Here is a 13,887-nt window from a genome sequence, read left to right as displayed (position 1 = left end):
GAAACTCGCGAAGATATCAACAAATTAGTGGCTGTATTAGAGAAGACCGATGACAAAGGACCTTCAATTACTCAGTGCATGCTGATTTTGAGAAAGCTACTAACTTATGACAATCCCATGTATTATGTGGCTACTAATGCACTCTGCAATAAGAGAGAGTATCGAGAACTATGGATGGGCATGGAGTGTGATGAAGAACGAATTGGATGGATTTATAGTTTACCAAAAGGGCCTCAATATCTTATTCCTAGTTCATTTGTCAATGTTTTATTTGGTGTGTTTTGGTTATTTGAATATTTAATGAATATCTTGCTGCTCAAAGTGTGGTTTACATTGCTTATCTATGTTTTTTTTTTTACTTTATTTTTGTCTTTGTAATTTCTTATAAATTTGTTTATATGGTCAGGTTGTTATATCCTATCACAAATAAATTGCAGCCTAAGCAATACTTTGGACTTTAATAGTAGGTATGTCAACATTCAATTAATATTAAATATTCTTCTTTAAATGCTACATATAATATATATATATATTTTCGTATAATAGATATGGCTATGGCTGACGAAGAAGTTGACATAAAGATTGGGGTTAGACGAATATTACGGAAACAATTGATTATGTTGGTAAAAAAATTATTGAAAGGGTCGACCAAAAGGCAACGAGTATCTACATAATCTCTGACAGGTTCTCTTTACATTCAAGAACTTTTAAATGGATCACCAATAGTCTGCTATGATCTTATGCGGATGGATAAGAATGGGTTCATATCTCTATGTCAATTGTTCAAAGAAAAAGGATGGCTTTCTGATAGTAAGCATTTAACTGTTGAAGAGAAAATGGCTATGTTCTTATTTACAATTAGCCATAATCTTCGAAATCGGTTCATTAAAATTAGATTCCAGCACTCAGGTCATACAGTGCATAGGTATTTTCATGAAGTACTGTCTGCAATAATGAAGTTTTCGAAAGAAATGATCACTCCTCCGTCATTTACAGATAATTCAAGAGGCATCCGTAATACTCGATTAAGGCAAATTTTTAAGGTATAAAACTTTCTGTATACTAATATGTTGAAGAATAAAGCTTTTTATTTTGATCATTGAAATAATTTAATTACTAATATGTAGGATTCAATTGGTGCAATTGATGGAACTCTTATTCATGCATGTATTCCAACTGATAAACAAGTGCCATATAGAGGTCGGGGTAGGGGAGAATGCTTTCAAAATGTAATGGCCCTTTGTGATTTTGACATGATATTTAGATATGTTGTTGTTGGATGGGAAGGAACTGCACATGATTCAAGGGTCTTAACTGAAACCATTCGTAATTCAAGAAATAATTTTCCTATTCCACCGCCTGGTATGTCATTATTTATTATTTTACCAATTTATTCATTATAATTTATAATATTATATTTTATTAGTCACTCATGTTGAATGTTTTTTTCTAGATAAATACTATTTAGTTGATGCAGAATATTCACATACAAGAGGTTTCATGGCACCATACCGTCATGTGCGTTATTGGTTAGGTGACTTTCGTAGTGGCGGTCAAGCTAGAGGAAGGGAGGAAATATTCAATCATGCCCATGCTAAATTGAGAAATGTTATTGAACGTGCTTTTGGTGTGCTAAAGGCCCGTTTTCCAATACTAAAAAGGATGGCACCATACTCATTTGATACACAGAGAAAAATAGTGGTGGCATGCATGGCGATTCATAATTTTCTTCGAAAAATATCAGTGGATGATGCATTATTTGCTCAATATGAAAATGATGAAGTTGAGCTAGAAAGTGGTCATGGCAATCAAAACCACACAGCTAATGCTATCAACTCCTCAAGTATGGAAGATCAAAATTACATGCGACAACTTCGAGATGAAATTGCAAATCAACTGTTTCAAACATCTTATTAGTTTTTTCTTTTTTATATTATATACGATAAAATTTCAAATTTATGGTATTTTATATATTAAAATTCCAAAATCAATATGTGTTCACTTAAATATAGTTTTACTTATAAATGTTAAAATATTGTGGTATTTAATATATTATTTATTTGACATTTAAATTTAATAAGGATACAAATGTAAAACTACACATTTTCAGTTTTTTAAGTTGAAAAAAAACAAACAACTTAATACTTATTTTCAGAGATTCAGACGAAAAAACAAACAAATTATTCAGATTCAGACATTTAGATCTATTCAGAATTCAGACTAATTCAGGTCTATTCAGATTTCAGACAAAAAAACAAACGCCACCTTAGTCGTTTGTTTTTTTTAACTTAATGACTTAATTGACTTAGGTGGCATTTATTTTTTAACTTAATGACTTAAAGTGACTTAACTTAATTAATTAAGTTAATTAGAGGTGTTTGTTTTTATAACTTAATGAGACTTTTTAGATAATTTTGACTTAATAAAATAAGTTAATTTTTTTGGCTTTTTACTTAATGGAGAAATTTGAATTAAGTCGATTACTTATTAATGTAAAAAATATCCATGTTTTATAATTTATTTTTCATGTCTATCCCAAAACTCACCCATAGACATTTACCCCACATAAAAATATTCTTGTTTTTTCTTTTTTATATTATATATGATAAAATTTAAAATTTATGGTATTTTATATATTAAAATTCTAAAATAATTATGTATTCACTTGAATATAGTTTTACTTATAAATGTTAAAATATTGTGGTATTTAATATATTATTTATTTGACATTCAAATTTAATAAGGATACAAATGTAAAAGTACATATTTTCAGTTTTTTCAGTTAAAAAAAACAAACAACGTAATACTTATTTTTCAAGATTCAGACGAAAAAACAAACATATTATTCAGATTCAGACATTCAGATCTATTTAGAATTCATACTAATTCAGGCCTATTCAGATTTCAGACAAAAAAACAAACGCCACCTTAATTTCAATCAAATAAGTCATCAAGTCTATTTGTTTTTTCGACTTAATGAAAATTTTAAGCTATTAAGTCATTAAATTATTAAACTAGTCTTTTTAGCTTTTTTTTAATCTAAAAAGTTAGAATGATGTCATCAAAAGATATTCTCTAAAATATCTTTATCTAATTAATTAATGTTCATTCTTATCTAAATAAAATTTAACAATTAGTATTATTACCCATCTCCATATATACTTGTGATAATATATAATGGTAGATTTTTTTTCTTCAAATTAGCATTATTTATCTTCATACTTTTCTATGAATATTTTTCATATAAAAACATCATAAACTATAATAAAATTGATTAACATATGTAATATATAATATTAAAGATAATTTATTATCTTATTTATATTTTTTCAGATGTTTATTATTTGTTTAACATTTATAATTTGTAAGGGAATAAATGTAAAAATAGTAGTTTTAACATTTTTTAAGTTAAAAAAAAAGAACTTAATATTTATTTTTAGCGATTCAGTCAAGAAAACAAACACATCATTCAGATTCATACATTCAGCTCTATTCAGAATTGAGACTAATTCAAGTCTATTAAGATTTCAAATAAAAAAACAAATACCACCTTAGTTCCCTGTAGAAAAAGTTAAGACTTGAGTATTAGTTATGACACCATCTAACATCTTACAAAATAATATAAAAATTGATTGCGTATACTACAAATTCTTTGTAATTGAAAGCAAAAATGGCTATCTCATAAAAAGTTGAAATTTTTTTTGGGTCTATCTTAATTTGCATATTTAAGTTATTGTACGTGGAGCCCATATTCGATTTCAAAAAGGAAAATCATTATAGTGCCCGTTAATATATAACACAACATATATTGTCACTATATCTGAATAAAAATGTTTAAATTTAAGATCAATCACTTTACTGAACCTACAAAATGTTTAAAAAAAATAGAAGATAAAATTATAAAAATTTAAAGAAAACTACTCTTATAAGGTGATTCACTATATAACTTATGAGACGAGCCAACATCTCATACCATCAAAATCTTAACGCACTACCTGATTAAGGCTATGGTTATTTTAAAATTACTCTAAGATAGAGTACGAATAACAGTCATACAGTAAAATAATAAACAATAAAAAAATTATTATAACTTTAATTATATATTTATAAAAAAGTACTCTATCTTAGAGTCGTCCAACACAGCGGAACCTGATTAATTATGATCATTTAAGAAATTAAGGACTTGTTAATATAACTAGATTAATTATGCCCCTTGGGCCTTATCCATGAAAAGTCAAAAGGGACGTCGAGGAAAATTTTCCAGGTTAACATAAGTTGGGGGCCCCGTGTGCCACCTTGGAATAACTCACTTGGTCTCGTATGGTCTTCTGTTCTGTCCTAATCATCAACTTACGCGCGCTAATCAATCCCCAGCTTAACACAAGGCGAAGCCTCCTAATATTATTAGCACGTGTTTCACACGCTCCTCAAAGGAGCTTCAACTTGCTGTCCAAACCGGGAAAAAGGCAGGTGATTTATTTAATCTCGATTTCCTCGAACGGAGGTTCCATCATCTCCTGGGTTTTCACTTTCGCTTTCAGCACCTCCCTCTCTTCCTGAAAATGGAAGTGGATAACGTCGACCGATCTGAGCTCAACAGGTTTTACTTCAACTTCTCTAATTTATTTCCACTTTAGTCCTTATGCTTCACGATCTGTATTGTATATAGCTCAGTCTTTGTTGTGGTTACTTTTGTCATCAAAAATGAAATCTTTTGGATTTTGATGATGTGCCCACATGTTTGAGCCAGGAACTGTACTGTTAGTTTAATCATCTGAAATTAGCTAAGTTGGAAACTGCGAAGTATTTCTTCTTGCCATGTAATGTTTTGGTACTAAAATATATGCGGTAGTAGGAAGTGAACTTGGTGGGCTTGATTGAAGTTTGATATTGTATATAAACCATCCGATCTTTTAATCAAGCTTATTTCTTTTTTCAGGTTGAAAGTTTTGCTTTTTTGGGTTATTTTCAGTTAGAACCCAACTCCTTGTTTTGTGTTATTATCTATGAAATTGGTGGCAGAGGTTTATCCTTTAGAAGCATTTTGCGAAAGCAAGTTACTGATGAAGCTGTAGCCAGCTAGTGAGCAGAAACATTTTATTTTATTTTTGGGTCTTTTCATCAAACCTTACTCACACCCAACGTTTCATCGAATTTGCTTGAGAGCTTGGACTTTTATTTTCGTTGGCATTAAATGGCATTGCAAGACATCAACAAAAGTTTGGTACGATGCTTGCAATTTTGCATGCAATTTCTGATCATCAGTTTTACCATTGATACGTGTTCCTCCAGAAGGCCCTATAGAAGGCTCCATTTTTCAGTAAATCTTCACTTTTACTTGAATAGTACGAAGTGCGAGATATTGATCTTAGTTCAGGCATTGCTTCAACTTGATGGGCGGCTCCACCTTAATCTTCCTGTCTATAGGATTCTCAATAGTCTTAATCTTTTGAAGAAGTTCCTTATCAATAACTTCCCACACAAAGTGAAAACTTATGTTGTACGTGCGTAATAGATTGGGTTCTTTGCTTAGTAAATGACATTTTGTCATGGATTTTGATACTATTCAAGTCAAGGTGGAGGTTTGTTGAAAAATGACGTCTTGAATAGTGTTTTCGAGGAACATCAATTAATGGTAAAAATTGTATCGATCATTAAATGCCACATAAAAATGAAATTATAAGTTTTCACGCTATTTTGGTAGTTGTGAGATTTGATTACTATGATTTTGTCCATTTTTGTTGGCACTCCAACCCATAAATAGAGCTCTCTGTTTTGAGAGATATTATCCACAAATTTGAATTGTAATCTAAAGGAACCTCTTAAGAGAGTTTTTTGTAAGAGTTGCTTTTGAATGAAATTTGAGAGTTCTCCTTAGTGAGAGAGAGGTTAGGGTCTATTGTGGTTTGAGTTCTAAATTTGTCTCCAACATTTGTGCAATTCCCATAGTCCCCTTTTTTAGTAAAATTCTCTTCCTCTTACTTTGCTCTTGGATGCCTGCTAAAAAGCCAAACCACATAAATTATTGTGTTATTCTTGCACTTGTTTTGCCATTTTTATTTCTCTACAATTGATGTTACAAAAATACTATGATTATTCAACTCAACTTCCGCAACATCAACTTCACTTTTGGTTGAGAACAAGAGTTCTACTCCATTTTTAGTTCTAAGATAATTAATTGGATTTGGATAGACTTGAGTTATATCTGCATATGTTTAAAGCCCATAGTACTGCCTCTATGATTCCTTCTGTTCTTAACTTGGGCATTATTATGCTCCACTGGGGCGATATAAAGACAAGTAATTATTCGTGAACTACCAAAATTGAATTTTATTGAACTACAATATATTGAATTAGATATTAAAAATCTCTTATTTAGCTATATATTGCAAAATGCAGATTCTTATAAGCTGTAGATTATTTTTATCCTTTTTCTATCGCTACTTTCAGCTTCCTTATTAATGAAATACGGAGGGCCGATGTTATTGGCTTGAACAAGAAAAGAAAGTTACAGGCTGAGCACTTGGGCTTGCCTATAGCAAAGCTTAAATGCTCAGATGGAAGCTTTCGATCTAAATCCCTCTCCACACTTGATGAAGTCTCAGAAGTAGAGAACTTACAAACAAATATAATTAAGGGAGGAGCCACCATTGATGGATTTGAACAAGAATCAGCTAATAGCAATATATATGCAGAGGGTTACGATTCTTCTATAACTGTGCATGGTAAATCTAGATTTCAGGCAGAGATTGGAGAATCATTACCAGATGATTGTCCTTCATCTTCGTCTCTAAATTGGGCCTCCAGCAGTTTCAAGAGCCACAGCTACTCTTCAAACAGTGCAGCTAAAACAGAAGGAGGTTCTGGTAAAGAGCAGTTTAATTTTGTGGGCGATGAGCACCAGACGTCGCATCAATTTGATGATCTTAATGAGCATCTAACTGAATTTGGTAGCCATGCTGAATATCTTTACTCAGGATTGGATCATTTCGCCGCTGAACATTTCACAGAAAAGGAAATCGGAGAAACTCTCGACTCCAAAGAGGGGAATCCAAATGTTTATGTGCTTTCTTCTGGAAGATGGAGCCACAACCAAGGTAATTGTTTTTGGCAAATAGATTGTGAGGCCTATGAATCCCATTTCGTTTAATCATTCTCTTTGAATGTATAATGCAACCACATTGGACCTTTTAATTTTCTTTTCATTTGCTGAATTGTGTTTTTCTTTTTCTCTTTTTTGTTCTCAATTCAGAGACTCAAAGTGGCAAGAGGAAGCCAACCATTGATCAAGAATTTGAGCAGTACTTCTCCTCACTCATGCTGTAACGTAGAGTGACAGAACATGGAGTCGTAAAATGTATATATGAATGATTTCTAGCTATTTCTTGTAATTGACTCACATCACTGCAAGTTAATGTGTGGAAAGTACTTGTTTCTGTTTATCCCAAATAATAATGTTGGCTAATTTTATTGAGCTTGGCCTCCTTTTAGCTAACTTAATCTTTGCTTGTATACATCTTTTATGACTACTTAGGTTTAACGCATTTATTGTTTTACACACACACATGATTTGTAACAAGAAAGAAAATAAGTTATCGTCAATCAAGCATATAGTAGTGTACAAAGATGATTAATCCATGTGACGTACACTTGAACTCTTGGTCCCTTCTCAACCAACACAATCAAATGTGATACAGTGGCAAACAAGCACACAGAAAAGGATCATAGATATTAAGTTAAAAAAAAAAGAAAGGGAAAAAAACAAGAACACTCAAAAAAATTGCCAATCCGGAACAATAATCTCCGTCATTTGGCAGTCAAGATGATCAACACTTGGGTAGATCAGACGGTGGAGGTGGTAACGTCTGGTTCGGTTGTGCCCCATTTTGTACTATCCATGCCATCCTCAATCCCCAGCTTGTGTGTACATCCAAATGACAATGCATAAACCACACTCCTGTTAAAGAAAATCAAATACTAATATAAGATAATCTTTTACTTGACGGCTAATGATTCTATTTCATAGTTGCTCACCTGGGTTGTCGGCGAAGAAGCGAATGGCAACCCAACCTCCGGCAGGAACACCGATGGTATTCCTTTCCATTGGATCCACTAAGTTGAAGTTCATGAGATCTTTATCAGGGTCATAGTTTCCGAAACCAAGTCCAACAACAAAGAAATTGAATCCATGCAAATGAAGAGGGTGGCTCTCAGCGCCAAGAATGCTAGTGTCCTGCATCACCAACTCCACGCTCGTATTAAACGGCAACAATACCGTCCGCGTACCATTGCTCACATTAGTATTATTCGGCGGCGTCCCCGTATAATTAAACGGCATTGGTGGCTTAACGGGAAAGTCTGTAGTATAAACTCCGTTATTTTGTCCAAAGAAGTATGATTGAAGAATAGCTGTTGAAGGCAAAACAAATGACACATTGTTTACCGAAGCTGAAAATTTAGTTCCATTTGGTCCTTGGCATGTTGTATTTTTCGGACAGGGATTCGAACCAAGCCCAACAGTGAAGAAAAATTTCCTGTCAACGATTTGCGGAACATTGGCAGGGTACTTAACACTGGCCAGGCTCCGAAATTTCCTGGTGAAATTTACGGCGAAGCTGGTGTCATTTATCGAAGGGAGAGTTGGCTTATACAACTGAAGCTTTTTAGAGGATATCGAGTGGTTTGATGGGTGCTTGTATTCGAGGATACCGGCAGTGGTCGAGTTGTCGATTGTGCCCATGCCTGAGAAGTAAGGCCTGGCTTGCATGAAGAATGTGGCATTGGGGAAGTAAGGTTTTGTTCTGAGAAGGACGTTTGCGGTTTGGCCTGGAGTGATGAGGAGCTTGTCAGTGTCGAAAGGCTTGACGTAAACGGCATCAGCTTCGACAACCGTGAGTGTGTGATTGGCTATGCTGAAGAAGAGCTCGTCGTTGAGTGCAGCGTTGATTAGTCTCAAGAGGTATGTCTTTCCTGGCTTCACCTTCAGCTTGTATGTATCTACCAAAGGGTCAACAAATTCGTTGTCGTGCTTTCAAAATTAAGCTGAAACAAAGCAGTTACAAATATATATATATATATATATATATATATATATATATATATATATATATATATATATATTTCACCTTTAGAAGAGCAGTTGTAGAGTGGCCCTGGGAGACCGTTGATGGTGTACGCATCCGACACATTTGGTCCGGCGCCAGTCTGAAGAGCTTGGCTGATGATAGCTTCAGGGTCTACATTGAACCATTCTCCTGCACATCCAAATACCGTTAGCTGATGCATATGATTCTGATTCTTTATTTGTATATCGAAATTTCTCGAGTTCCGAGTAGGTGAAAGTTTGCTTCTTACCAAAAAGTATGGGGATTTCCTTGTGGGGCTTTTGGAAAGGGTAAGATTCATTGCGCTTTGGGAGAATGATGATGGGTCCATAAAGAGTTGATCTAAGCCACGAAATATGAGCGTGCCATAAGAGAGTCCCTCTCTGTCCAGTGATTGTAAAATTGTAAGTGTATGATTGGCCTGTTTGTATGGGACATTGCGTTACGTAAGCAGGTCCATCTGCCCAGCCACTTGTTACCTGCCTAACCCCATGCCTGTGTTTTCACACAAAACATGCACACTCTTGATAATTAAGCACTAAAAAAAAAGAGTCATATGTACCGAATTTAATTAAGCACTAAAAAAAAAGTCATATGTACCGAAATTAACTTTCATTTTCATGATAAATTCATACCAGTGAATGGTAACATTGTTTGAAACATGATTAGTCACTTTAATGAGGACACGATCGCCTTCCCGCGCCACCAGGCTAGGCCCTGGGAACTGTCCATTGACACTGATAATGTTCCTTGTGTGGCACAATCTTGTCACGTTGTGGTACTTAATCTTAATTACATCCAACAAGCAGAGCCAAAAATCAGAACTGGGAAATTAAACATTATTGAGAATATGAACACAAAGTTAGTTTGCTACTCAAAAGTAATAGTAATTAACGTACATTGAATGTGTAATGCCTTGTTATGCCTGCTGCAAACTCCGGCAGCAGAGCTAAAAAGCAAAGACCAAGGAGCAGAACCGACATTGAAGCAAATGAAGGAAGATGAAAGGCACCCATTTTTGCAAGCTTAGTGCTCAAGAGCGCTATAGACTAAGGACGGCGATTAGGGCTTAATATAAAGGGGGGATTAGGTAGCATCATTAACATCGTACAAGAGTTAATAGAAGTTCGTTTTCATGGTTTCACAAATTACCACGTAAAAAGGCTAAGTATTGTTTTTGGTCGAGCTTAATTTTAGAGTGTTGATAAAGTAAGATTGTCCTCTAACTGTCTCAATAAAATTCGAGTACTGGAATGACCCTTTTTCATTTGGTTAACTTCAAGCCTTCAAGAATTCAATTAAGTGGAATTAGAGTAATACCCACAACAAAATAATTAGCTTTGAATCACCAAATTAAAAGTCACGACTGGTCAATAAATAAAGGAGGTAAAGAATAGGGTTTCAAACTGGCCACACCCCGACACCCATGGGGCCAAGTGAACACTCGGAAGCAAACATTTTGCAAGATGTGTTTTTAATTGCTCGACAATCATTAAAAAGAACACAAATATAAAGTTAAAAGCCACAATTCAGAAAAAGAAAAAAAAAAAAGTAAAATTAAAAGACAGCAATTTTACAGTTTACTCAACATTTTCACCAATTTTTATATTTTTTTTAGTTTATAAGTTTCCTATTTCGGTATGCAGTCACTGTGAATTTTACTGTTGCTGCTAATTAATTCACACCTAATTAGCTTAACTGATTCTTAATTACACGACATCGTTTTTACGTAACTTCGGCTGTAGTATTGGGTCCTGCTACTTTGCGACAGGAGTTCGGCACCCCTATTTTGTCATTTAGTGATTTAACCATTAAATCTAATCGAAGAGTTGCATAACGGCTTAGCTGTGTTTGCATGGCTATTAACATTGTCATCCCTGATATTTACTGAAAAATTAGAAAAGGAAAAGGTTTCTAAATGTTGACATATATGTCCGGATTGTTTCAAAAAAATTTTACACGTAAATCCAACGACCTAGTTTTGACTATTAGAATGAGTATTAATGTATAGACAAGAATGTAATCTCACGTAAAAATTTCAAAATGCACAAAAAATGAATATGTGTTAATAGAAATTTTTATAACATAATATCTATTTAATATACAATAAATTATTTGAATATGTCAATTAAAAAATACAAAATAAATATATATTAATTTGTTAATAATAATAATAATAATAATACATGACTAAAATGAACATGTATATGCCTAAATTAAATGTTTCCAATAATATTATTAATGAACAAGTTGGGTAATTCCTAAAGTATATTAAATTAAATATCTCTGATTTTTATATTAATGTATTCATGTATATGATAATTGAATTTCATTTCTATTCTTTCTTTATTCCTGATTAATAGTTTAGTACTCGTGAACTTTATCCTGTATTTTTTTTTCTTCTTTTCATAAACTCTAACCTAATAAAATAGTTTTAATTAGAACCATCATATTTTAGAAATAGATTATTTTCATCGACAATAATCCTGCTATTGCTTCTTTGGTCTACATATTAGTGGGATTTAAAAATATTAATATTTTTCATAGACGCCATTAAATAAAGGTTTATGGCTCTTAAGATTTTATTATTTATAAAACTTACCATTCATGTTCCCTAAAAATCTTGGACTAAATCTTTTCTTGGGAACTTTTTTTTTTTAATTTATATGAATGACTATTTTATGTTAAATAAAAGATAACATAGGTAGAGAATTAATGGTTGTAAATTATAGATGTTTATCCTTTGTCCTTAATAGTAATTTAATGAATGGGCATTTTTATAATATAGATGATTTAATTATAGTATAAAATTATTGGAACCTACCAAATTACTCTGTACACCCAATTACTCAAAAAGCCCATAGCCTAAATTTAAAAATTAAAATTTGACTATGTACACGTCATAATACCGAAAATAACCCCAGTTTAATTTGTTTTATAGTAATAAATTATTCTCTTCTGCTTTTTTTAATCAAGATTAATCTTTTATGGATTAGATAATCTTACAAAGTGTGGACAATAAAATTGAATAAAAAAGTGTTTTTAAACTTTCAAAAATTCAACTCTTAATTTGATAGCAATAAACATTGATTTATCTCTTTATTATTCATATTTTACTTGTAATGGAAAAAGAATTGCTTTGCAATTTTGTTCAATGTTGCAAACTTACAACAATCAAATGGGGACTAGTTCTAACTATTAAGTAAGGATGCTTAGATCTTGTTTTTGTTTCTTTTTTTTTTTCTTTTTTTGGTGCTATTTGCCTTTGGTTTTACCGCTAATTCATGATCATTGTGCAATTCTTCATATATATACAGTTATAGTGTTTATGCAATTTTTAAATATTCTTCCATTAAAGAATTCCGTAAAAGCCCAGTTCATGCCTCGCAAAATTAATGCTAAAACTTGCTTAAATCAAAGGTCTCCCGACTACAAATGCATATGGTAATCCAATTTTATTCCTTTGTTCCATTACTTTTTTACACCGGTTCTATTTTTTTCTTTTTAAATGAATATTATTATTTACAATGAAATTATGTTTAGCCTAAAATAAAATTTGAATTTAAAGTAGGATAAGAATAAAAGAAAAATATATAATTAATTAAGTATATATTTTGTCCCTAATAGTAAATTATTTCATACGTATTTTATTAATTGAAATTTTAATTAAAAAATAGATGTAAAAAGTGTTTGAATTTGAATAGCCTATTTTTATGATTTAAATATCCACAACTCATAATTTATTTTTTTGTAAGGGTAAAATTAAAATGAATTAGACTTTTTTTTTATAGTAAAATGAATGAATGAATGAATATGACTTGAGTGACAAAATTTAGAAATACTATTTAATTTTTAACAAAACATAGACTGTAGTGCAATTAAATGAAAAATGACAGAGCAAGGACAAAAAGTATAAATTTTCCTTTTCATCTCTAGAGTTAAGTATCAAATTCTCAGTTGATTCCCATATTTTCAAAATTGACCCAGATCATCTCTACTGTAATTTCTTAATCTCATAATTAACGACGCGAATATTTACCACCCTCATCCAAAAGTTTTTTGATCCTTAAAAAGTAATATTTAAGATGAGGAGAAGTTTTGAATTTTTTTTCCCTTTCTAAATATGAGGACCAATTGAGTACGGGTGCCTATCTCCAGGGGTTGTAGGGAAATTGACTCTACCAAATAATTATGAATATATATGAGGAATGAAGTAGAATAATTAAGAATTGTATTAAAAAAGAAAAAAAAAAAGAAAATTCTCGTCGTAAGTGTGATTTATATGGGTAGTTGCAGATATGACACCATGTTACCGTATGGTCTAAGTAGTTCCTATGTGTGCTACTTCCCTTAATATGGACTCATTTCAAGGTTTTAAACCTTTACTGGATCTTCCCCAGCTATTTAGTCTTCGAAGCTAAGTATTGATTTTCATCTCCACCACATTCACCCAGTGGAAAAGTAAATTACATGATTTTCATGCAAGCAACAACGTCCCTTCTTCTTTACCTCCTTATGATCATCATTCAATGTGTGTCTTCATTTAGACTATTGAAATTTGAAAACCCAATTACTTATTCTGATCAAAAGAAAGCGTGGAAACTGGGATTCAAACTGGAGGATGTGTTCAGAGATGATCACAAACAAAAGACAACCAATGGGTGTGTAGAATTTTTTCTTTTTATTCATTAGTTGATCACATTCCTTGTCACCAAACTTCTTAGAAGAGAGTGATGGGGCATCTGATTGATCGATGCCACCTCGTGGTGTGGTGATTGTGCAT

The 13,887-nt window shown here is 32.3% G+C and overlaps 2 protein-coding genes across 3 annotated transcripts; one reads left to right on the top strand and one right to left on the bottom strand.

Moving 5' to 3' along the window:
- The first annotated feature begins 4,454 nt into the window (after positions 1 to 4,454).
- LOC18038447 (protein FAR-RED-ELONGATED HYPOCOTYL 1-LIKE) lies at positions 4,455 to 7,474 on the top strand. Of its 2 annotated transcripts, XM_024182790.1 has the most exons (4): positions 4,455 to 4,600; positions 6,451 to 6,866; positions 6,978 to 7,097; positions 7,253 to 7,474. In XM_024182790.1, exons 1-4 carry the CDS (start codon positions 4,563 to 4,565, stop codon positions 7,324 to 7,326), a joined length of 648 nt encoding a protein of 215 aa, XP_024038558.1. In that variant the 5' UTR covers positions 4,455 to 4,562; the 3' UTR covers positions 7,327 to 7,474. The 2 variants fall into 2 exon arrangements, with proteins under 2 accessions (XP_024038558.1, XP_006429121.2); XM_006429058.2 differs by having other exon boundaries at positions 6,451 to 7,097.
- A 351-nt stretch (positions 7,475 to 7,825) lies between these two features.
- Positions 7,826 to 10,120, bottom strand: LOC18038446 (laccase-17). The gene is made up of 6 exons (XM_006429057.2): positions 10,004 to 10,120; positions 9,740 to 9,891; positions 9,355 to 9,599; positions 9,126 to 9,254; positions 8,035 to 8,997; positions 7,826 to 7,957 (listed from the first exon to the last, which is right to left on the bottom strand). Exons 1-6 carry the CDS (start codon positions 10,118 to 10,120, stop codon positions 7,827 to 7,829), a joined length of 1,737 nt encoding a protein of 578 aa, XP_006429120.1. The 3' UTR covers position 7,826.
- Positions 10,121 to 13,887: the final 3,767 nt, after the last annotated feature.

This window comes from Citrus clementina, unplaced genomic scaffold, assembly GCF_000493195.1.
Source record: "Citrus clementina cultivar Clemenules unplaced genomic scaffold, Citrus_clementina_v1.0 scaffold_6, whole genome shotgun sequence".
Classification (NCBI taxonomy): domain Eukaryota; kingdom Viridiplantae; phylum Streptophyta; class Magnoliopsida; order Sapindales; family Rutaceae; genus Citrus; species Citrus x clementina.
Note: the sequence above shows the minus strand (reverse complement) of the source record. Positions and strands in the feature narration are given on the sequence as shown.